At 37.2% G+C, this 26,213-nt stretch overlaps 1 protein-coding gene across 10 annotated transcripts in view; it reads right to left on the reverse strand.

Moving 5' to 3' along the window:
- Positions 1 to 2,157: 2,157 nt before the first annotated feature.
- ARHGAP29 (Rho GTPase activating protein 29) overlaps positions 2,158 to 26,213 on the reverse strand; it is a 69,009-nt gene continuing 44,953 nt past the window's right edge. For all 10 annotated transcript variants that reach the window (XM_081145998.1, XM_081145993.1, XM_081145994.1 and 7 more), the window contains 11 exons: positions 19,247 to 19,404; positions 18,569 to 18,708; positions 18,205 to 18,309; positions 15,694 to 15,792; positions 14,525 to 14,664; positions 14,003 to 14,191; positions 13,590 to 13,727; positions 10,167 to 10,399; positions 8,256 to 8,586; positions 8,022 to 8,130; positions 2,158 to 5,626 (listed from right to left, as the gene is read on the reverse strand). In XM_081145998.1, coding sequence (XP_081002124.1) covers positions 4,737 to 5,626; positions 8,022 to 8,130; positions 8,256 to 8,586; positions 10,167 to 10,399; positions 13,590 to 13,727; positions 14,003 to 14,191; positions 14,525 to 14,664; positions 15,694 to 15,792; positions 18,205 to 18,309; positions 18,569 to 18,708; positions 19,247 to 19,404 — 2,532 coding nt within the window. In that variant the 3' untranslated portion in view covers positions 2,158 to 4,736. The remainder of the gene's footprint in view (positions 5,627 to 8,021; positions 8,131 to 8,255; positions 8,587 to 10,166; positions 10,400 to 13,589; positions 13,728 to 14,002; positions 14,192 to 14,524; positions 14,665 to 15,693; positions 15,793 to 18,204; positions 18,310 to 18,568; positions 18,709 to 19,246; positions 19,405 to 26,213) is intronic.

Below are 26,213 nucleotides of genomic sequence, written 5' to 3' on the forward strand. Positions count from 1 at the left end.
AGGTGATTTATTACCAAAAGATCATGAATTTATCCCTTCCCTCCCCTTCCTGTTGGGGTGGAGGATTCAGCCAGATGACCAGGGCCTGGGATTCAAATGACATAGTCAGGATTGCTATCACTGGGGTCAAGGATTCAGCTGGCCCCATCCTCGCTGACAGGGCTTCAAGGTATGTTAGGGATCAGTGTGGTCAGGACCAGTGCGGCAATAGTTGAGGACTTACTTGGCACATCTGGGGCTAGGTGGGCCCACGTAGACGCTGGCACTGCTGGGGGGTTGAAACAAAGGTAGGCAAATAATATATTTTGGATGATGGTAGCCAGGTTCCTCACTCTGAGAGAAAGGAGTTACATATACGTAAAGACTAGATTAACCCCGAAGTACTGAGCTAGAAGGTATCATATCAATGTGAACTCAAGGTATTCAATGTGTATGTGTGTAAGAAATACATGTGTGTGTGTATACACACGTATTCTTTGATCTGTCCACCAGTAGGGCTTAATACAAATGACTTTCCAGTAGCAATGAGCAGTTCTCAGCTCTTGTTTTCCACATACTGTTTTCCTTTGAAAGGAACCAGGGCTCCTTGGAAAAATGGCCGGGGCAGGGGGAAGTGCGAGTTCGGCTTGGGGTACTTTCCTGCGTCATAGAACAAGGCCGAGCTCAGAGGTCAGGAGGACATAGAGGTGAGCTGGAAGATTCCCACAGACCGACCCTGGCAGAAGTATCAAAGCAAATGACAGCAATATATTGCAGCTTACTGAATAAAGTAGGAACCCATGGGCCCATACTCATATAAATGAATAAAGGATAAGCGGGGAGGGGACCCCTCAGACAGAATATTGTTCAAAGCATAAGCAACCATTTGGTGACCAGAACAAGAGTGATTGAAGCAAGGAGTGTTAATGGACTTTAACTGGTGACATCTTAATAAGAAACCGGACATTTATAGAGTCTCAAAGAATCTCCTCACCAAGTCCTTTTTGTTAACCTTACAATGAAGAAACATGATAGGTACTATCCTGGCCAAGTGATCCCAGTGAAATGACCAGCAATGGGACAACTTGATAGTGTGCCCCATGGTGTGACAGTGAGAATACATCATTTCCATGGTATTCCTGACGAAAAATGTTTATCCTGAATCTGATCGTGAGGGAACATTAGATAAACCCAAACTGAGGGACAGTCTATAAAATACCTGGCCTATATCCTTCAAAAGTCTCAAGAAAAGACTGAAAACCTGTTCCAGACGGAAGGAGAAGGGAGGACAGCTGAGTGCACCGTCTGATCCTGGGCTGGGGTGCGGGGGCAGGGAAACAGTGCGGGAACAGGCAGCAGGCCCAACGTGCTCTGTGGGGTAGGCGGCCTCTGCCAATGTTAAACTCCTTGCTTTTTTTTTAAATTTTATTTTGGTTTAAAATATTACAGATGTCCCTTTTTCTCCCCAATGACCCACTGCACCGTCCCACTCCCCTCCTCAGTCCCTCTCCCCACCGTTGTCCGTGTCCTTGGGTTGTGCATATATGCATATAAATTCTTTGGTTACTCTCTCCCCCTCCACACACCCTCCCTCCTTGCTTTAATGGTCATACTGTGGTGTGGTTAGGTAGGAGTATTCTTGTTTTGAGGAAGGATCACTAAAGTACTTAGGTGTAATGGGACATTGTAACTTACTTTCTTTTCAAATGGTTCAAAAATTATATTGGATGGGACTACATCAAAATCTACAAATAAATATAAGGAAAATGAGTATCTTCACAATGTTGAGTCTTCCAATCCATGTACATCATGGAACATTCCATTGATTTAAGATCTCCTTCAATGCCTCTTATATGGTCTGAAATTTTCTCCATGAAGATCTTGTATTTTGTTAGATTTATTCTTAGGTATTTCAAATTTTCATACTGTTGTTTAAGAGATCTAAAAACTTTCATTTTCTGTTTAGTTGGTGATATACAGACATATAACTGACTCTTGCATAATTATTGTGAATGTGGCAACTTTGCTAAACTGTAGATTAGTGTAACTAGTTACTGAATTGTCTACATTTATAATCATAACCAACACATCAAAACAATTTCCTGCCTCTGGGAAAGAAAAACCCAGAGAACTATGTTGACTATAATTTGTCATAAAAATACACAATGCTTTCCATTTAAAGAGATTTTTATAGTTGTATAAATACCGTAAGTAACAGTGTTAGTAGGGGTAGTGTAATCACAGTACCATCTTAAAATCACCCAAGGAAGTGAGGTATGATACTATTTGCTTCTGAGATCTCTAGGCAACAAATCTCATAGGGGTCATCTCTTCATCTCTGTATCAAAAGAAATACATTGCCTGAGGTGCCCTCAAAGTAATTATACTCATAAATCCTAATTAAGTTCTCAGCATGTAAAAAAAGCCTACCTAGTACAGTTATTATCAACCCTTCACAAATGACTTCTTGGGAACTTGAACAATATGTTTTCCACAAAGCTTTCTGGTCTGGCAGCTCTAGAGGGACTTCCCGCCACTGCCCCTTCCCTGGCTCATTCATTCCATGTGCCATAAAACAGCTTCCTGGCCAGTGACTGCCACTACATTGCTGGGTATCGGGGCACAGTGCATGTCCCGGGTTCTCTAGAGACGGCAACATCCTCTCAGGAGATAGTTGCTTAATGCCCTAGGAAACTAAGGAGCGTCTACAGACTAACAGCTTGAGCTGGACACGATGCCAGAGAGCCCTGCAGGCAGAAAAAGCCCGGAAGCGGAGCTCTCGCTTGTGAGGTTTCAGTGAGGGGAAGCAGAGCGGCAAGTTGACTACATATCCTTTCACTGGGTTGTCTCAATTCAGTAAAAGAAAACTGACAGAGTTTAAAAGTATATTTTAAGTTTCAGTATGGGGTGATGAGAAAGTTCTGGAGATGGACAGTGGTCATGGTTACAGAACAATGTGAATGTACTTAATGCCACCAAAAGGCGAATTTTATACTGTTAAACACTGCCTGATATTATTACTTAGCAATTACACAGCCATTCAGAGCACTATCCATCAGCATCTGACAGCCCTGTGTTTGAGATGTGACCCACTGTTACACCTGTGGAGCCCAGAGCATGTCATCTAACTAAGCCTCAGTTTCCTTGTCTGTATCACGGGAAGAATAAAATACTTTCCTACTCACTATAGGCTGCTGTGAACTTGAAATAATTTATGTAGGGACTTAGCAGACAGAGATGGCTCAATAACTCTTGACCCTTATTTTCTTTTTAAGTTTTCGTAGCAATACAATTTTTATATTTTCTACAATGAGAACTAAAAACAAGGCCCCAGCACAAAGCGTTTGTTATATAAAACTATGTAACAGCGTCCCGTAAAATGCATTCCACCATGTTGTAGTAAGTCAAAGGACATAAGAGCCCAAGTGTTGATCACTAAGCCAATGGTTAATAAAGCGTCAAGGTTCACACTCTAAGAGGCAACGCTTTCAGAGAAGCCACAAGAACTTGAAATAATTTAACAGGTTAATATATATATATTTTATCAAGTATAATATGGTCATACAAAAGCATTTACTACAAACAGAATTCACACATACAAAAAGAGGCTATTTTATTTTTTTTGTCCCTTTTATATCCTTTTTTAGGCAAAATGATGAAACCCAGAAAATAAAAGAACTGCACTAGTTCTAAAAACTGGGAATTTTATACATGAAATATATCCAATCCTCTATACCTCCTCTCACGTTCCAAACACGAGGCTTACTGAACTATACTTAGAATCAACTTAAATAAATCTTCTGCACGATTCTGATGAAACATACATTGTCAATGGTTAAAAGTACAGGTAGAAAAAGTACATAAAATTATTCACAAGTAAAACATTTCATACAAAAGAAATGTTGTGTTGGTGTTTTTTTTTAACCAAGACAGTATCACGAGGAAATGCATTAAATTTTAAAACACTTTTTGGACCATTATATAAAATACCAAAAGGTTCAGAACTGTTGGACAACAAAAGTGTATGCAGAACAAAGCCAAAAGGTAAAAAACTCTTAAATGTATTAAAATCACCTAAAACCAAATGAGACATAACTGCACTATACAATTTAGAAATAGGTTTAAGTGCATTTTTTTGGTATAATTCATCTACTACTTGTAAATCTGGCAATTAATTGAAATGCAATTAAATACAGATTTGCAAGCCTTTTGGCCATTACGTAAATATTAGAAAGTAAACTGCCAATTGACAAAAGGTTACATACATACCATAAAAGCACAAGGGTCAAAAATGCACTATAAAATTGTGTTTAAAAAAACAATCATACTAAACAAAGATCTTTCAGGCACCTGCATTCAGAAACATTCCTTTTATAAATAAGCACAGTTTCATTTCAAAAAATAAAGCTGAGTTTTCCCAATTGCAGCTATTAGTTGAGAACTATATCATATATTAGGGATGCATTTAAATGGACCATTTCATGGGGAAAATCAACTTAACTTTAAAAAATATGAGTCCACCTACTTACTCACAACTTCAAAAATACAGATCATTCCAGTGAGACACAGATGTGGCCCTATTGAAACATTCCACCATTCAATACAACCAACACAGGGTAACACATACAATGACAAAACGCAAAATCCACGATTTGGCAATCCTATATAAAAGGCCCTGTCAAAAATTCTTTCACAAAACAAACACGATACCACAAAACAAAACAAAACAGAAAAAGAAAAGCTGAATTTTGACAACTCTACACAAACTGTGGGGTTTCATCTTCAAGGTCTTCAAACTGCTGCATTCGTTTAAGCCTTGGCCTCTGACATGTGGGATGCACCTCGGGCAGGCCAAGCTCCTCAGAGTTCTCTTTAGGCTTGCTCGTCGGCTGCCCGGGACAGGCTGGTGTGCTTTCAGAGTCTGGAATCGGTTTCAGCACATGCCCCTGAGCAGCGCGAGCTGTGCCAGGAGGCGCTGCAGGGGAGGATGCTGCAGGCTTCTCCTCAGCCCCTCTCACGCTACCAGCAGGAGCACGTGGTTTATAAAACGTTGTCCAGTGCTGGGGCTGCAGTGTTCTGGGGGCTCTGACAGGAGCAGGAGAGCAGGAGTCAGAGGACCGCCTCTCCAACACCTGGACTGTTGACCTGACTGGTTCTGTGTATGGTTTACTGGGGTGGGTGGCACTGACTTGATGGTCCCCAACAACCCTGATGCTCGTCATCACTCCTCCTTCCTGGAGTGTACTGGGTGCAATCACTGCAGTCTTTGAATTTAGGTTATTTTGTTCACACTGTTTCTCTCCGGTTTTTTGTAGAGTTTGCTGGTCAAAGCCATCAAATTTGCAACAAATAGTAGGGGTGTCTTTTCTACTAACTCCTTCAAAGGTAGGATTCTTGCAAAACTTGTCTGAATTTACATTTCCCACATTTCTGCCATTTCTCTCATGAGGAGAGCTTGCAAGAAGCAGCAGTCTATCAACGGGCAAACTTACAGGTCTAATCTTGGTCCTTGGAGTATACCTCTCAACAACACTGTTTGTTTCCCTATTGGATTTCAAAGGAAATGGCTTAGAAGTTTTATAAAAATCTTCCATCTTTTGTGATGCTGATTCAAGCTCGTGGTCAACCAGCAAACGCACTTTGTTGTCTGAAAAAGAAACAGATTTATTTAAAAATCAAACTTCCTGGCACCTGGTTAGCAAAAGAATCTGAATAAGTTACAGAGAGACATGCTCTCCAAACAACAAGGGTCTTACACATATTTTCCAAGTTATTCTCAGTTATTTGTGCAGAGGAGTTTAAAGGTGGACTCTGAATTAAAATGTTAGAATTTTATATTTACCTAAATCAATATAATAAAGTTACAAAATCCACTGCAGGTTGGTAAAACACAAACAAACAACAAAAAACCCCCACCACTTGAAGTACTTCTTTTTTTTAAAATACGCTTTTATTGATTTTAGAGAAAGAGGAAGGGAGAGGAACAGAGAGATAGAAACATCGATGAGAGAGAAACATCATTGATCGCCTGCCTCCTGCACACTCCCCACCAGGGATTGAGCCCACAAGCCAGGCATGCGCCCTGACTGGGAATCGAACTGGGGACCTCTTGGTTCATGGGTCAACACTCAACCACTGAGCCATATCGGCCGGGCTGAACTTTTTTATGTGCCGTGCATGAACAAATAAGTAATTGCTGGGTCAAAAGGCTGTCACAGTTTTAACAAGCAGACATTGGTAAATTCACCTCAGAAAAGTTACACCAATTTACAGACCAGCCAGATATAGATGTGCCCTTGAATCCCAATGCTTTTGCCAACTCCCTAAATCTGCTTTTCAGTTACACTCAGCCCACAGTGAGAGCTATTATATGAAATGCCTTAGATGTCTTTCAATCTGATCAATTAATAAATGTACTATAACATTCATTCTGTCCAATTAAGGTTCAATAGTTTTACTTTAAGGAAAAAATGCCATTCACTCCATTTACTGTTTACTCCCAGACTTACTTTCTTCTCCTATCAAGTCTGGACCCATGGTCCATGTTTTCGCAAACTAGAACCCTCACTTCCTTTAAACCCTGTACCTTTTTGCTGCGTCTTCCCTTAAAAAGTTCCCATTTCTGAAGAATTTCAGCCCTGTGCTCATGCTCTTTTGGGCAGCGGTCTGCTGACAGGTGCCCATCAGAATCACTGTCAGCTGCCATCTCATCTAACCTTCCTCCTTATCTGAGACTGCCCATCTCTCTTCCCGGGGTTTCCAAAGCAACACTGTTGTTTTCCATCCCCACATTTACAGTTCACTCTAAAGAACGTGACTCATTGTGGTCGGGCTGTAGGCACCCATCAAAGTATATTCTTAAGTTCTGAGGAGAAAACTCATAGCCTAATGACTAAGAGTGCATACTCCAAAGTCCAGTTGCTGGGGTTAGCTCAGCTCTACCACTTCTGCACTGGGCAAGGCAATCTCACTGTCCCTCAGTGTCTCTTCAGTTGCCAAAAGAGAATCATAACTGTATCTATGCTATGTGTGGCCTACATGATCTAATCATGAAAAATCTTAGAATTATCTGCTATGTAATAAACACTCACAAATGACATTTATTATTATAACTATTCTAATTGGGAGTACTAGATCATAGGATAGTGAAATAAGCACAAACACAGGTTCAAATACAGACTGAATGATTTATTAGGGGCATGACCTTTGGAATGATTTCATCTCTCTTGCACTATTAGACGACGGGGAGTGGGGCTAATACCACCTACTTTATAGCACTGTTACGAAGATTTACTCAGATCAGTGGAATCAAACAATAAGCACAGTGCTCAGCAGAAAGCAGGCCGGTACTAAGTGAATGTCAGCCCCCTACTTTTGAGACCCAGCCAGGCTATGTCACTGCTACTTGATTAAACATGAAATTTAACACATATGGCTAAACTTTTAAAAACTGGAATTCAGCTCCAGTGATGTATAGAATTACAGTAATAAATGGAAGACTTTCCACCAGCTTGATAGTTACCAATCACTGCAACTAAAATTATCCTACAATGAATAAAATGACTGCAGTCAAGGAGATAAAAAAGACATAAACATATATGTGCTTAATGTGCGAAAGGCAGGTGACAGGTAAAACATTTGAAAAAATATTTAGGAGTTTTAGGAGCCTAAATTTAAAAAATTTTAGAAGTCTGGTTGACCCTTTATGGGCAGTTAGATCAACACAACGATGCATAGTAACAGAGATACTAATGAGCTATCATACTATTCAACACACTTCTGCCATGACTGTAATTGATGGCAAAAATAAAAACAAGAAAAAGTTTCAGAAAGAGCACACAAACACCTATGTTTATTAGAAAGACTATTTGAAGAATGATATTCACTTAAAAGTGAGATACATTCGCGGACAGCTTTCTTCATGGCTAGCAAGATTCATTTACTGAAGAAGCTTCCTTCTCTGACTTCCCTCATCCCCACTCACCCTGGCTTTTATTCACGGTTTACTGACATAGCTTTAAGTATTTTACATGGCCACTCACCAATGAGACAAGCATCACATTTTTCTAATGCGTTCTGCTTTTGTTCTGATTCCTCAAATGATGCAGCTGGTTCAAGAATTTTGCTTTCACTGTCTGCAGTATGGATATCCTGTTGATGGGAGAGAACATTTAAACTTGAAGCAAAACACATCCCACAATAAATAGTTCAAAGATTTTTAACTTAACATAAACACTACGAAGTTCCAACACAACTCCACAAAGGTCAAAACTCACTTCCTTTGAAGAGTAAAACAGTGACTTCATGTAATGTTCTGGTTCTCTTTCTTCCGGTGATAACGGAGGCTTCAGAACACAGCCCTGATCTGCCTGTGGTGCACCACCACCTGTACCACACACAATTACATCGCGTGGCTGTAGGGACCCATCAAAGATCTTCTGGGAGTAAGTAATGAGGAACTCCACCAATCGCGCTTGATTTGTGTACTCAGCAAGAGAGGAGATGGTGATCGGAGCAGCTGTTGGCCTTGGCCTAATGAGACTCGGTCCAAATATCAACCCCAAGTTTTTGGAGTTCATCTTGTTTTCTTCTGCATGATCCACAACCCTGCAGAGTAGAATACAGAAAGCTGCATGAGACCTGCCTGTCAGACTTCCTTGAGAGAAGTTAACTATGGGTTAGGAAGCGTGGAGAAAAAATAGGTTGTAGAAGATTAAGAAAAAAAAAATTTTATTTGATTAAATGTTGAAAACACACAGAGTTGGGTTTCATAGTATCAGGTAAAATTTAAGTAAGTAGAAGGAACTACTAGAGTTTTATCAGCAGGGGAAAAAAACCCTTCAAAGCTGTAGGTCCTTAGGCTGGAAACTTAAACATCATTGTCAAATTCTCTCTCATTGCCCACAACTAGTCTTTACGCCTAGGTGATTTCTACATCCTAAAGATCTCTCTGCTCTACTGTCACTCCCACTGCTCTGGCTTTACTTCACCCTCTCATCATCTTTTCTATCAAGAAAATCGTAATTGGAGTAAAGGCCTCCCCTCCAAACCATTCTCCATATTGCTGCCAGAAAGATCTGACAGGCAAATCTGAGCATGTCAAATTCCTGGCTCAAAATTTTTCAGTGGGTACAGAAGGAAGACATTCAACTCATCTGCTAGGTATGTAAGATTTTCTTTACCAGGCCTCTATGTAGCTCACTCCTGCTACTGCTTGTTACATCCGAGCCTAACCAAATTACTTACACTTCCCGAATGCAAAATGATCCCTTACATCTGTGTGTCTGTTACCCTCTTTCAGGAATGCCTTCTGCACATTCTCTGCCACCAAACCACTATTTAGTTCTTCAAATCTGGCTCAGGGCTACCTTCTCTGATTCACAACTGATGCTGCATCACATTTGTCTCCAGGTCTAGCCCCCAAGTTGACAAGCACAACAGGTGACAGAAACCTTATGCTTTCATTCCTGTTTCCCTAACCAGAGCCTCACACATAGAAGGCATCTAAAGGAAAGATGTTGGCTTCGTGAATACATTCATTATCTCCCTTTCCCTAACACATATTAGAAATGCAATGTTCATTTGAAAAACAATAGCACAGCCCTGGCCAGGTAGCTCAGTTGGTTAAAGTGTCATCCCAGTAAGCAAAAGTTGTGGGTTCAATACCAGGTCAGGACACATACAAGAATCAACCAATAATTGCATAAAAAGGGGAACAAAAAATAAATGTTTCTCTCTCCCCTCTCCCCCAAATCAGTAAATTAAAGAAAAAACAACAACCAATAGCATAATAATGTGAATGTACTTAATATTACTGAACTGTAAGTACACTTAAAAATGAGTAAGATGATAAATTTGTTACGTGTATTTTACCACAATCTTTTTAAAATTTTTTAAAAGTATGTTTTTATTGATTTCAGAGAGAGGAAGGAAGAGGCAGAGAGACAGAAACATCAATAATGAGTGTCACTGATTGGCTGCCTCCTGTACACTCGTCACTGGGGATCGAGCCCAGAACCAGGGCATGTGCCCTGACTGGGAATCGAACCGCGACCTCCTGGTTCATGGGTCAACGACCAACCACTGAGCATACCAGCCAGGCTTACTACAATTTTTTAAAAAACAAAAACAAAACCTGATCAATTATCCATCCCCTAATGGATGCTCTTCTTATACAAAGTTCTTACCGCTTAAGATGTACTATGAGGTAATGAAGACTGTTAAAATTTGATACTGGCAATTGTCTTAAAAGGTCCTTGCTTTTTAGAAGAATTCGGTTTATTTCTATACATGTACTTGGCCATTTTTTGTCCTCGAGGTTATCCTTTTTTGTCTCTTGTTCTTCATTTACATGTTGGATCTCTTTTGCAAGGTCTATAAATTCCTTGTACAATCGGAATAAAACAAATGGTTCTGGAAGCTAAAGAAATAAAAATATATTAGAAATGTCATACTGTCCTGTCCAATCCTCTTCCCATCCCCTCCCCCTGTTAATAATCTACTGAATAGCTACTGAATGGTTTAACATGCCCCTTTAGATCAACAAGACTTAAGGTCAATATGTTCATTCAGAAATGTACATACATTTGCTACAGATTCAATCTATACAGTGAATCTGACATAATACATAAATTTTATCTGTATTAAAAATGAGCTAACTGATATTCAGTAAAACTCTAAACCTTACATTCATTACTGTCACAAAGTTAGCATGATCTTTAGCTGTTTTATTGAAACAAACCCAGGATGATATACAAAATAAGTCAAATTAATTAGGAAAAGCTTATACTCTGAGTTTTACTGGTATGGGAGAAACAGAACAAAATTCCATAGGGTCCTTGTGTTTTACTTAAATCAGAGGAAGATTAGCATAAGATAATATGACTTACAAGAAAGAAACTGTCAACATTTTATCTAACTTTTAAATACAACTTGAGAAAAGAAAAAGTTCTCTCAAACTATCAAAGGGTATGCCACCTTGATCTGTCTACTGGCATAACTCACTTCAATAATTCCACTGCTCAGTGACAGAAAATACAGTGTATCTCTACTTAGCTGATGCCCTATACTATCTGCGGTGAGGCAGGCACTTGCTTATCCAGTTTCTCCTGCTGGTCCCAGAGAGGGGATGCTTTGAGATCAATTTCTACCTCTACCACTGCGGGATCTGCAGAAAGTAAATTAACCTCTTGGAGTTTCAGATTTCCCACTTGGTATATGAGTAAAACAAAGGCTAATCTCTAAAACTGTAGATTTTCAGTATGGCTTCCCACACTAAAGTCTTGGTTCAATACTATTCCTGAGACAGAATAAGAGCTGATAGTATTGGACCCCATTCACTTCCTTTCCCTGACTGGCTAGAAGAGATAAAGGATGATTAACTGAGATTCACAGTCATTCCAAGGTAATTTGTTTCCATTTCTCAGCTGAGAATCCTGTAAAGTATGATTATAGAGATATCAATAGTTTCCTGGGCTAATCTGGCAGGTCCAACATTTGTACCTAATTTCTTTTTCTCCAAAACCTCACTGAAATACAGTTAAACCCACAGAACTGAGAGAACAGGAATGAACGGAGCCAGAAGCAACATTCCACAAGCTGAAGAGCAGATAAACAAGTGCTGACTTAGAAGGCCTGAGAAAGCTGCAATTCCAAACTGAGATCCAACATGGTTTACAGGATCCTAAGGGAACTCAGGCACTGCCAGCATGAGGTCCTCTGATTCTAAAGGAGGGAGGGCGAGCCAAGAAGCATTAGGTCTCCAGATCCTTGTTCCTGAGCAACCTCTTCCCCAGAAGTCTGGGATTTCTTCTCTGAGCAGTGCAAAACTGAGGGTTCTCTGGACTGGCAATGCCAAGCACAAGAAGCAGGTGAGCAATTATCTAAAAACAGGAACTCAGTGACTGTATGCATGCTAAATGCAGAGATCCTAGAACCTTCTTACCCTACGTGACTCCCAAAGTCTGACACCACATCTCTGGGAAGTAAAAGACCCTCTTCTAAGGTATCAGACCAGCCCAATAGAGACCTAGAGATGCAGACACCAGGTGTTTCTCAAACAGCCCACCTAGATCACACTACAGTAAAGCTCCAAATCTTCAAAGCCTTCATGTATTCAAGAGCTTCCAAAGACATCTCAATTCCCAACTCTTTCATTTTAAGCAAACAACAATGGAAGACAAATCAAAATAGGCAAAAAACAAACAAAAAACCTAAAAACTTGGAAGATAAACTTGAAGGTCTAAAACTATACTATGTATAAAAACTATGTCTAAATGGTGGCCACTAATAAAATGAAAGTTCCAAGAACTAAAGGACAAGTAGCCAGAATGACAGAGCTCTTGGAGTGCCTAAACTAGATGAAATACATCCACATCAAGGCATAGCACTGTGACCTTTCAGAGTAGAGAAAAAGGAGGTCTACAAGCTTTCAGAGAGAAAAAGGAGGTCTACAAGCTTTGTATGGGCCACATACAAAGACTTGGGAACAGGAAGGATCTGAGGCTTCAAAGAGAACCAAAAAAAATGCCTTCAAAATTCTGAACTAAAAAATAACTTCCAGCCTCAAATACTATATCCTTCCATATCATCCACACGCTCCAATTACCATTAAGAAAACAGAATAAAGACAGATAAATAAGGTTTTAAATATTTACTCTTACTCTGTCTTGCTCAGGAGATGGGCATGACTAAAGCATAAGAATAAATCAGTAAGACAGAGCAAAGAGAAGAGGGCAGAGAAGAAAGGTGCCAGGATGACAGCTGGAGAGCAGAACTCTGAAGAGCGCCATGTTCAGGTCTGTGGTCACTATGCTGTCCCTTCATTTTCACGGGAAAACAGAAGGAAGCTGGGCTTGGCCCAGGTCATTTTTAACACTTGACTCATCGTGACAATGTGCTGAGTGTCCCAGTAACCCCTCTATGGGCTGCTCCTTGAAGCCACAAAGGCCACTTACTTCACCCCATGTAAGTGTTTCTTTGGACCTAATCCTGTAAACTGCAGGTGTAACGGTGAGCACAGAAAGAAGAGATACACAGTAGCCCACTCCCCAACCATATTCCTGCTGAACTTCCAGAACCCAGCTTATAGGATAGCTCTGCATGATGCCCCAAGTGTGTGAACTTCCAGGATGCATTCATGACCTTGCCCACTGACCTTCCACACAGCAATTTTAAAATACTGTACCAATGAAGGTAAAGCTGACTAGGATCTAGACACTGTTCTTACTGAATCGACCTTTCTTACAACAATGTGAACAATAGCCTTTCTTTATACAACTAGATTTACGCTTTCTGCTTAGTTTTCTAAAACTTAATAATACACTATTTAGGAATACACAAAAGGTATTATAGCTATTAAGAAAAGAGAGGGAGTTATTAACATGGTTAGGAAAGACCACTAGGGTGGGGTTATAGGCTACAATGGGGAGGGGCAAACAGAACCCTCTTAAAAGGTATAGTAACGTTCTATTTCTTTAAGTTAGGTGATGGGAAATGAGTGTACCAACGGTCTGTAAACTGTATATATGTGTAACAAATGTTATCAGCAAAATATAAATCATATTTTGTCTTTTCTAATTAATGGTAGCTTTTAAGGGTAAAGACTTTACCTGTCGAAGGTATAATTTCAAGACGTCACAGATGTCATGTGAACTAAACTCTGAAATGTCTACCAAGTGCATTCCATTTTCCAAAGCTTGACACAGTTTTTCAGTTTTTATTTTGTTTCCACATACACGATAAATTCCCTTGAGAAGAAAGGGGGAAAATATTGCAAAATTCTGCTTTAGAACAAATGGCTAAATGCAGACATCTAAATATCTCTAATGTGTCTCTTTCAATTTTTATTAATATATTACAGAAATAACTTGGGTCAAATAAGGTAATATTTTCCAAATAAATCTGAATAAAATTACTTATTAAAAATTGAGAGCACTGTTTTCCTTTAAAGTGTTCTTATCATTAGAGCAAATCACATAGGCATTTATGTTTAAAAATTTAAATGTCAAGAGTTACAACTTACCTGTAGAGACAAGGCTCTACTTTCAATTTCTGAGGCACATATTTTGAGTATAAAAGGGATGCCATCTGGTTCCTTTTTTGCAACTTGTGTGAATTCTGCTCCAAATAAGTGTATTTTTCCCAGAAGTTTTTGATGACCACAAATGATGACTAAATTTTCCAAACACTTTCGGTGACAAACAAGGAGACACTAAAAAAAAAAAGAGGATGTCTGTAATAGTTTCAACAATAAAGATAAAACTTAAAAAAGAAAAGAAAAAGAAAATGATAGTTTAAAACTGGTTAACTTGTCTTAAAACTATTCACAACTGGACAAGCTGTAGGTAGAGTGGTAAGACTACAATAATGAATTTAGAAGGTATTACTTGTGGTGTCTGAAATACATTTAACAGCAAAATGAAATATAAAATTGTAGAAGGTACATTTTGGTTCAATTTATTTGCAAATGATCCTAATCAGTAAAAATAATTTAAAAAGTATAAAACAAAAGCATTAAGGGCCTACTGTAATTCCAGAATCTTACCTCTTCACATTCAACACCTTGGAATACTACAATGCTTTCACAATCCCTACATTTCGTGGGGGATCTCAATTTGCGAAACTTGTGAGTGAGAGCTGCCTTTGACATCAATGTTTTCTTATATGTTCCAAGTGAATTGGGTCCTTGCAATAGAAAGAGATCATTATACAAGAATCGTAAGATGACCCTTTTTTTCCATAGGACAGTACATTTTGAAAAATTTGCAATCATTTATATATTATATTACAAAAAGCTATTATTTTGCGTCTACAACATCAAAATAGAGATCTAACTTAGAAATCTTTTACAAGGCATACATTTAACAAACATTTTAACGATGAGTAAAAATCACCACCAAACCAATAAGATACTTCTAAAATAGCTCAGCATGTTTTCAGAATCAGAAAGTTAACACTGTTATTAATATGCCCTTTATTGAGCTGGAAAGGGTGTTACAAAGGTGGCATCACATTCTCAGAAAATGACCCTTTTATAAAAGCTTCAAAGACCACCAGCTGTATGAGGTAAATGTCATATCTGCATTAAGGATAAAGCTATTCTTAAGTTATCAGAATTATAGATAATACTAGCTAGAAATATATGAATATCCTGCTGGAGGTCAAATGTTCTGTATTGTTTTAGGAAACGATGCCAAAACAGGTATCTGGAGGTTTCAAATATACAAAACCAACTTATATGAGTCTAATTCAGGTCATTAAGGTAAAAGACTTCTCTTTCATATCCTTCAACATCCACAACCTTCCTTGTCCTCAAGAAATACTCTTATTTACTTTTCCTGTTTAACTCCTTGCTCTATTTCTATTGAAGAGGCTTTTTCAGAATTTCTCATGCATGGCAACCCTTTTAACAGTTAAATCACTAGATTAGGTTTATGAAAGATCAAAATATCTAGCCTATTTTAGCACCATGCTAATACATTTTAGATCAAGTAGTGTCATTTTTTGTATTTGTAACATTTGGTTATTATCTACCCATACTTGTACATAACTTGTTGGGATATATTTGATATATTTAAGTCATTATAATGGCTTCTGTTTAATACACAGCAAAGTAATTCTTTAAATTATACTATTTCCTAATATTATGCAGTGCTATTGATTCAACTGATTCAGTGAGAACTTGATTCGGTGACATTCAGAGTGTGTCAATACCAGCTTCTGAAGGGGAAGGTGGCTCTCTTTCATCTAGATCATCTGCAGAAGACATGGTTCCACTGGATGGAGTACGTGGAAGTTTTCGATGAAAGTCTCCTAAAAGAAAATTATGAATATAATTACCTGACCATGCACTGTAGAATTTTATAAATGGGTAATAACAACATCTTTTTGTTGTTGCTGTTCCACTTAATTGATGCATTCATTAGTTGCTTCTTATATGTGTCCTGACCAGAGATCAAACCTGCAACCTTGGTGTATCAGGACAATGCTCTAACCAAAGGAGCTACCCAGCAAAGGCAAAAATGACAACATCTTTTGAATAACACAGTCATACTATTTTAGTAGCTACAATGTAAAAAATTTGCTTCCATTCTCAAGACTTTGGATACAGGAAATTCTGATACTTATTCCTGGGAACAAAACAAAACTGAACCCAAACTGATTTTTCCAGATAAATTTAAAATTGAGGATCATACATCCCAATGAGGCAATTAATTGTCAATTTCTGATAGTGTTAGAAACTGTAAGCTCTACAAGACAGGGAGTATTTTCTACTCATGTCGTATCTAATACCTGACAGAGTAGCTGGCACAATAGCAAAGTTGTCATTAAGTGCTTGTTGAATTAAGCTATAAATAATGTATACAATATAACCTAAAGCTTTGTAAAATACACAGAAATATTTAAATTCAGAAATATAATAGTAAGAATCATATTTATGTTACCAGTAAGACAAGAGACTGAGAACCAGGAACAATGATTCCTGACAGGGAGCTGAGAGCCTAGGATGCAAGCTATGTCAGCAAAGGACATGGCCATGTGTATTAGAGCATGTTCAGAAGCAGCCCAACTAGGCAATGATGTTTATTTTTATTTGCTCCCTGCTGATATTAGAAACAGGGTTATAGTTAAGAATTCACTTAACTCACAGCTTTAACTGTCTAAGGTTCAGAGTTAGAAAGGGCTTTATAAAAGATTTAAACCAACACTCTCTCCCCCAAAGATTCCTCTGCACAATATGCTTAAAAGGTAGTCACCTAGTTTTTGCTTTGAATGTGTCGGCAATGAAAGAGAAATCATGAGGTCACATATTCTATTTTTATAACTATTCTAATTGTAAAATGGCTTCTTTATATTATTGAGCAGAAATCTGCCTCTCTATAAATCCTAGTCTTAGGCCATACTTCTCCCTAAAGGAGCAAGCAAAAGCATTCTACCTTTACACTTTCAATATTTAAGGACAGCTGTCATGTCCTCAAGTTTCCTCTTTCCCAAACTAGGCGTTCTCAGGTCTTCACTCATTTACCTTGTGACCGAGTTTGCACATTTCTGTCTAATTTACATGAAGTCTCATAGGATTCCAAATAATTTAGGGTCTTCTCTAGAACAGGTCTTAATTTCTGGGGATTGCTGGAACCACATTGTTTCTATAAAGCTAATTACAAAAATTTAGTTAAATATTTAGGCTCACGTCTCCAGAGTGTCCCCTGAACAGAGCTAGTTTTATAGGAGGACACAAAGTAAACCTGCAAATGCCAGTGCTGCATGGAAATTATCTCTAACTTAAATTCGAGAGATTTATGTATATGCATATATATCTATAATATGTAGAATACTAAAAAAATAATGCCTGGACTTTGTTAAATCCTTAACATTATCTCCTGCAGAGCTAAGGTCCTAGAGGAAGGTACAACACCAGGAAGAACAGAACTAGAATGGTCTTTGGTAGAGGAGTAGAGAAGAAAAATGTCAAAGTAAAAATCTCCTGGGTTCAAGTGCTACGTTCTCCTGCTAGTTGTAGTATCACCCACAGCACGTTATCCTCTTTGAAGCCACGATAGGAGCTTTTAAAACACCTTCTCTGCTTCTCTAAAGAGAATGAGATTATCAAAGTACCCATAAAGTACATTTGTAAAAAATTAATAAGAATAAGTAATCACAGGCACAAGAATTAGTGTTAACTATAGTGTTCATTATAGCAATTAACTATGAACTATCCAAAAGACAGATGATAGTTATGTTCACAAAATAGAATACTATTCAAAGTATAGCATAAAATAAAGATGGCTGCTTACACCAATACGGATCTCAAATAAAAAAGACACATGAAACAAGTCACAAAAGAACAGCATGTTTCTATCTGTAAATCACACTGAAGAGGTCAAAGCTCAACTACATAGAGGTGCTAAAACATTTAAAATGGCTAGGGAATGAGTCACAAAATTCAGGACGATGGTTTATTCTGGTGGAATGGACAATGTTATCAAGAAGGTGTACACAGGTACCTAATTTACTGATAATGTTCTATTTCTTAGGCTGGGTGGTGAATTTAAGATGGTTTGTTTCATTTTTTTTCTTTTAAATACACACACACACACACACACACACACACAGCTCTCTCTGAGACAATTCATTATAAAAATAAGGTAGTTATAAAATATTTCCCAAAAGAAATATTTTAATCTTTCACTGAATTTTCACTGCTAGACTTAAATAGTTACATACCTGGACTTATAGATTCCGAATCCAAAGATCTAGACTCGCTGCTTCCTCCAGTGCTCTCAGAGTCACTGAACATCCCAAACGTCCATGACCTTATGAAAGAAGGACCTTTAAGACAAGAATATTTGAAGTTAAACTTGGCATAAGGCAAAATACTGACTTACATAAAATGAGATAAATCAAGTTGCTTTAACCGTAATCAATAATTGAGTTTAAGACAAGCACAGTGCTTAAAACTGTGAATACGGCTTTATAAAGTTACAATTCGAGGCCTGATTTTTAAATTCTAGGGTTGCAACTCATTTAATAATCATTTAAAAATCTGATCTTTCATAAAATTAGTGCTGTCTTTAATGTGAAAATCTACCTGTGATATCTGCACTGTTGGAGCATCTGTCCTCTTCAATCTTACTAGAACTGTCGGGAATGCGCACAACGTCCTCTAAAGAGTCAGAAGGTCCATATCCAGAAGTGTGGGAACTATTTGTTAACTGCTTAGTTACATTCCTAAGGAAAACCCAAATAAAATTCATCACTGAGGATGACTAATAAGCAGTCTATTTTATTCTATTTTCAGAAAAATGTTAATTTAATGAATGTAGAGTAATTTAACTAAATATGAAGAACAAACCATATTACATGGTTCAACTTCCTAAAGGGGGTTTGAGTAAAACTAATCATTTATACTTATTACAGCTGAAATAAAGAAGAGTAGCAAAAGTAAAGTCAATTCATATTACAGTTCAACTTTTCTAGTATAATCTCTGTGGCAAATGTAGGTTAAATCTGTGTACTATACATTCAAAATACATATAACCATGACCTGCCATTCTTAAAAGATTCCTAAATCTCAAAGAACTGAGCTCTGGGTCAAACAAAGTTTTTTTACTCTTAAGTGAGTTATATCTTAAATAATATTTAAAAATTCAGAAAAAATTAAAGTTAATTCTGCCAATGTTAAAAAAGACCACTTTATACCAGACAGGAACTTAGCAATAAATATTTTATCTCTTGAAAAAAATTTCAGCTGTACATTAATTCTCACCCATCAACTTTTTCTTCTTCAGTTGAATTCGTGGCCCTGACAAACTCACTATACTCTTGGCCGGGGTCATAGAGTTTGGCACTATCACAGAGAGACTGTAAATTGTTTGCGAGGGAGGCAGCCTGTAGTTGTTGCATCTGGAAGAGGTTAACGGTTACCTATGATCACAGATAGAGACAAAAGGCAAAATAACTTATGATATACAGAATGCTATGTAAATATGCATTTATTTCAAGAGGCAGCACCAAGAAAAAGACAATGCAGTGAAGCATACAACACTAAGTATCATCGTGGGCATACCACATTGCCTGACTCTGTGCAAGGTCTAGAAGAGAAAGAAAAGTTTTCATCCAATCTAGGTGCAATCATTTCCAGCAGAACTGGCTTTAAACCGGAAAGTTCAAAGACACAACCCCGTTTCCTACTGGTTCACAATTTGGGGAGATAAATATACTTCTGAGGATCCCCAGCTCTGTACTCTAATGATCTGACCACAACTGTCTCCACTTTTACATGAAAAATGTGGGGGGAAGTTCTAATCAGAGCACTATTATTTTGACTTTCACTTTTCAATCCTATAAAAATGCTTTATTTGTAAAATGTATCCTAGAGTGCTCAATTTTTATAATTAGGTATTATCTTGAATGTACTCTATTCAAAGTACATGATTCCAGTGAGTTTCTACAAATGTGTAAATAAACTATCACTACTACTACTTATAGTAACAACAATATAACAGCTGATAGCTTCTAATATACCAGATCCACTCTGAGAACTTCACATGAATTAACTAATTTAATGCTCACAAAAACCTAGGCACTGAGTATATTATGGCAAACAAACTGATGCAATCCCAGTCCTCATACAGTTTAAGTTCTCCTCACACTGGTGTCAAACAAAGAGAGCAAATTAAGTAAATAAGATAATTTCTGGTAGTGGAAACTGTTAATAATATTATATAAGATTGTCAAGCTATGAAATATGACCAGATATGTTTACGGAAGGGTACTTTTAAATGGTAAATTAGTGCAGGCCCTTCTGAGGAAATAGCACTTGAACTGAGACCTGATATAAGAAAGAATGAATTAAAAGTTTCAGTGAAAAAACCAATCCAGACAAAAGACCTTAGGGCAAAATGAGTGGGGAACAGCTTTTTGCACTCAAGAAACAGATGAAAGGTCAATATGACTGAAGCAGATTGAAAAAGTGGGGCCAGAAAGGGGGGCAGTCATCTAAACCACAATAAGAAGCCTGGACAGCTATTCGGGGGTCTAGGAGAGGGGTGGAGGGACTGAGCAAAATAGAAAAAAAAGAAAAAACTCATGGACACATGAGTGTCTGCTGTGGGGTGGGTGGAGGGAGGTGGAGGAGGGTATGGGGGCAGTAAATGGTGATGGCAGGAGACTGGTGGAGAACACACAATACTGTGTACAGACAATGTGTTGTGGAATTGTGCACTTGAAACCTGAATAATTTTGTTAACCATTATCACCCCAATAAATTCAATAAAAAGGAAACAGCCCAAGTGCCCATGAGTAGATGAGTGGATAAAAAAGCTTTGGCACATTTACACCATGGAATACTATGCAGCTATAAAAAGAAGGATCTCTTACCCTTGAGACAGCATGGATGGAACTGGAGAGTATTATACTAAGTGAAATAAGCCAGTCAGAGAAAGACAAGTATCACATGATCTCACTTATATGTGGAATCTAATGAACAAAATAAACTGACGAACAAAACCCGTCCAGAGGCATAGAAGTATGGCACAAACTAATGGGTCTCAGAGGGAAGGGGGGAGGGGTGGGAGGCAGAGATTAACCAAAGAACTTATATGCATATATGCATAACCCCTGGACACCGACAATAGTGTGAAGGCCTGGGGTGAGGAGGGACTGGGTGGAGGGGGGGACATCTGTAATACTCTCAACAATAAAGGTACATTTTTCAAAAAGGAAACGAGAAGGGAAAAAAAAGTACAACAGATCTGACATATTTTTAAATACCACTCTGTCTCCTTTGTGGGGAATGTGAATGAATGCCAACATTGGCTCAATGTTATTTCAAAGACTGTCACATTTCCTCTTCAGCTCTAGATATACCTAGTGATATGTTGAACTTACGATTAGCCCCTAAGTCTTTTCCAAGGTAGACAGGCATTCCTCAAAGATAACTAAGACTCAGCCCAAATAGTATGTGAAAAGTGCACCTAACAGAACAGCTTATTTGTTCCTTTTTCAAGGAACCAAGGAAATTCAAACTGCAGATGATAAAGCTTAGGTCCAGCAACTAGCTATGATCATGAAATTCTCCATTTAATGGTAAACCGAACTTACTCTATTGATACCAAAGGTAACCATATATTTTTAATACTTTTAATACATTTTATGAACCTAGTTAAAAACACCAATAATTTGAAAAGCCAAATGAATAGACTGGAGTAACACATTCATGCGCTGAATGTCTCTGGGTGTTTATTAATAATAAAAGACTTAAGCAATAATATACACAGGTAGTCCAATCTTAAAATCTCTTTTCCCTAAATGATTCAGCCTTCTCCCACAATGAACAGAAATGCTAGAGTGAGGCCCCCCTGGGGTAGGTCGTGCAGGACTTGTTAGGCATCTTAACTGGGGTGGCTCACAGGTACCTAAAAAGTCATCATGCCTCTAAACCTTTTTGGCCCCCAATGTACTGTCTGCGTCAGGACCTTAGTCCCTTTCTTCTAGGTCCCCAATGGATTGCCAGTATCCCCATTTGGGGAAATGACCAAACAAATAGTAATAGAAAGTGTTATTAGTCAGGGTCATACTGTACTTTTGTATGTTTTCTGATATTGCTCACTCAAGCACACAGGACTTCCAATTCTAAGTCCAGCTTTTGTCATCTACATCTAATTTTTAGTTACTCCACTGGCACATGGACTAGTGCAAATTTTTCCGACAGTTCGTGAAGTACAATTTTCCATAATTCCAAATCAATGGGAAAAATTTCTCCTACATAAATGAGCAATAATCTAAAAATTAATTTTTGTTCAATATAATTTTATATCCTGTATTTTTTTTAATTATAATTTTCTTGAAGGTTCTTAAAATAAAATAAAACAAAACTTGTTCTCATTTTTCCCATTCTTCAAAGCCCATTGATTTGATTAGGTCTTTAGTAACTGACTTGGTCATTTATTTCTCCTTCCTCTCATTTAGAAATGTAATTATGCTCTACATCCCACATATTTCAGTACTCTATACATCAAGACAATTCTGAATATTCAAGAATGGCCATGATATAACTATTTTTCTGAAATGTGAATCTGATTTGTGTATGTTCCTTAAGGTAGTAAATCAATCTGATAGTCTATCATCTTTATATTTCAAATGATTTTGTCTTCTCTGCAATATATACGCAATGATATATCCTAGAGTGGAAACATATTTTTAAAAACAATTTGGGGCCCGGCTGGGCGTTGCTCAGTGGTTAAGCATCCACCTAGGATCCAGGCGATCAGGGTTCGATTCCCGGTCAGGACACATGCCCGGGTTGCAGGCTGCAGCGGATCAATGACTCTCTCATCGTTGATGTTTCTATCTCTCTCTCTCCCTCTCCTTTCCTCTCTCTGAAATCAATAAAGATATATTTAAAATAAATAAATAAATAAATAAATAAATAAATAAATAAATAAATAAATAAATAAAAAATAAAAACAATTTGGGAGGTAGTATTGAAAAATAAGTCACCAAAAAGACCACATTATTTGATGGAGGAGAAGAAAACATATATCTGAGACAGTCATGATTCTTAACTAGAAAATAATATCTACAATCAAGAACTGATGCAGGATTTGCTCTCTGCTTGGATCTGAATGTGAATAATGCCATTCAAAAGAATTCTAGCTAATAAGAAATTTTACTTCCAAATATGTATGTAGAACCTCTATATAAACTGTCCCTACACATTACATAAAGTAGTGGTTTTTATGAGTTTGGGAATTTGTTCAAGTTTGGGGAACTCTAAGTTTACTTTATACACTGATATATATTGCTTTTCAATTTTTCAGATGTGTTAGTTCTCTCTCTCTAAATAGATGCTAAACTCCTTGAGAGCAGCTGTCTTACTTTTCTTTCATGTAACTAGTAGGCACTAATAAACACAAGATATATTATATACAACATTAGGCAACCTCTTGTTCCCATAATATCAAATTAAAGGAAATCATAATTGTTGGATCACCAAGTAGCATCTCTTTTTTTAAGAGGAATGTAGATAAACAAGATTGCAGCTCATGAGAGAACTTAAAACCATGCTATATGAAAAAAAGTAATCAGATTTTGGGATGTTTAATATGGGGGGGAAATCCAGGGAAGGAAGATAATAATTATCTTTAAATATTTAAAGTGTTGTCTTGTGGAAGAGGAATTATATTAGTACAGTACGACTTCAAAGGTCGACAAGGAAACAGATCTTTTTTAGCTAATATAAACATCATACTAATTCTGGAGTTGTTGAAATCCAGACTAAATAATCATTCATCAAGATAGCATAGTATTTAAGAGCATAGGCTCTAACATCATTCAACCAGGTTTTTCTTATGTTAGAGCTTTACAACTTATATGCTAGGCAATCTTGATCAAGTTATTTATAACTTCTCTCTAAACAAGTGCTTCAAAAAAGTTAATATGCAAATGAATAATGTGGGGAATCTTGTTCAAAAGACAGATTCTTATTACAAAAGGAATATATACAGCATGGAACAAAGTACTTTACAGTTATTTATATGAAAAATACAATAATTAATCAATAAATAATAATACAAGAATAAATTCACATACTCACAACTGTAACCTCTTTTTGCCCACCCTTGTATTAGGTAAATTAAATAGATAAATTAAAATGTAAATTAAAATAAGCAGCTAAAGACAGATAAAGGGAAATATAAAGTACAAACAGAAAACCAATAATGAAACAGTAGACCTAAATCTTGAAAATACATTAACATTAAATATAAATGGTTTAAACGCTTCACTTAAAAGATTGTCAAAATAGATTTTTAAAGTCAAGACAGCCCTGGTCAGTGCGGCTCAGTTGGTTGGGTGTTGTCTCATGTACCAAAAGGTTGCCAGTTTGATTCCTGGTCAGGGGACATGCCCCAGTTTTGGGCTCAATCCCCAGTAGGAGGCATGTACGAGGCAGCTGATCCATGTTTTGTTCTCTCATCGATGTTTTTCTCTCTCTCTCTCTCTCTCTCTCCCCCTTGTTCTTCCTCTCTCTCTAAAAGTCAATAAACTATTCTTTAAAAAAATAAAAAGTCAAGACAAATATATGCTATATAAGAAACTCACTTCAAATATAATGATAAAGTTAAAAGTAAAAAATGGAAAAAGATATACCACGCTAAAAATAAGGCAAGAGAAAACTGAAATAGCTATAGCAATATTAAATGAAGTACACTAAAATGCAAGGAAAATTACCAGGATAAAAAGGCATTTCATAAGAATAAAAGGATCTATTCACCAAGAATATATAACAGTTGTTAATGAATAAGCATCTAACAGTTTCAAAATACAGGAAGCAAAAACTGATAGAACTAAAAATTTACAATATGTAGAAAATGTCAAAACTCCTTTTTCAGTAATTCATAGAAGTAAACCAAGGACACAGAAGAAATAAGTAACACAATAAACCGACAGGAACTATTGACATTTCTGAAACACTCTTGCCAACAACAGTAGAATAAACACTGTTTTCAAGGGCACACTTGGAACATTCATCAAGACAGAATTATAAAACAAACCATAACAAATTTAAGAGAACTGAAATCATACTCAGTATTTCTCTCACCATAACAGAGTTACACTAGAAATCAGTATCAGGAAGACAGCCAGAAAAAGAAATTAACAAACTTCTATGTTATCCACAGGACAAAAATAAAGTTTCGAGGGAAATTAGAAAACATTCTGAATTGTACAAAAATTAAAATACATAGTTCAAAATTTGAGGGATGTAGATAAACAGTACCTAGAGGAAAATTTAAATCATTAAATATTTGTATTTAAAAAGCAGGGAGGTTTCAATGAACAATCTAAGCTTCCACCTTTAAGTAATTAAAAACAAAAGCATCAGTGTGGTGACTGCAGGGGTGGGCAGGGTGGTGGGTGGAGGTGGAGGAGGTATATAGGGGAAAAAAGGTGATGGAAAAAAATAAAATAAACTTTGAAAAAAAATTAAGGCAAAATAAGCCCATATCAAGCAGAAATACATTAAAAAAGAGAGAGAAAAACCAATGAAATAAAAAACTGTTTCTTTGAAAAGAGCAATGACATTTATAAACCCCTAGCCAGGCTAACCAGAGAGAGAGAAAGAAGGCACAAATCACCAATATCAGGATTGAAAGCGAGAATATCACTACAGGCATTAAAAGGGTAGAGAATATACTATAAACAACTCCATGCACATAAATCTGACAGCTTAGATGAATGGGACCAATTCCATGAAAGCCACAAACTACCAAAACTTCACCCAAAAACAAACAATTAACTCAAGTAGGCCTATATCAAAGAAACTATACATAGTAAATGTCTCCTGAAAACGAAAACTCAGAGCCCAAATGCTTTCTTTCACTAGAGAATGCCACCAAACATTTAAAAAGAACATCAGTTCTACAACATCCCTTTCAGAAAATAGGAGAAAACACTTCCCAACTCAATGTATGAGGCCAGAATTACCCTGATACCAATATATAAAAGGAGCAATGCATCACAACCAAGAGAGGCTGACACTGGGAATACAAGGCTAAATCAACGCTCGAATATAAGTTAATCCATCATATTAAGAAGAAAACTACATTATCAGATCAATCAACTGGTTCCAAAAAATCGTCTGACAAAATCCAACAACTTTGTGATAAAATTCCCAGCAAACCAGAAAAGGGGGAAATTCCTTAACCTGATAAAGGACATTTTCAAAACACCTA

This window comes from Miniopterus schreibersii, assembly GCF_964146895.1.
Source record: "Miniopterus schreibersii genome assembly, chromosome: 8".
Taxonomy (NCBI): domain Eukaryota; kingdom Metazoa; phylum Chordata; class Mammalia; order Chiroptera; family Miniopteridae; genus Miniopterus; species Miniopterus schreibersii.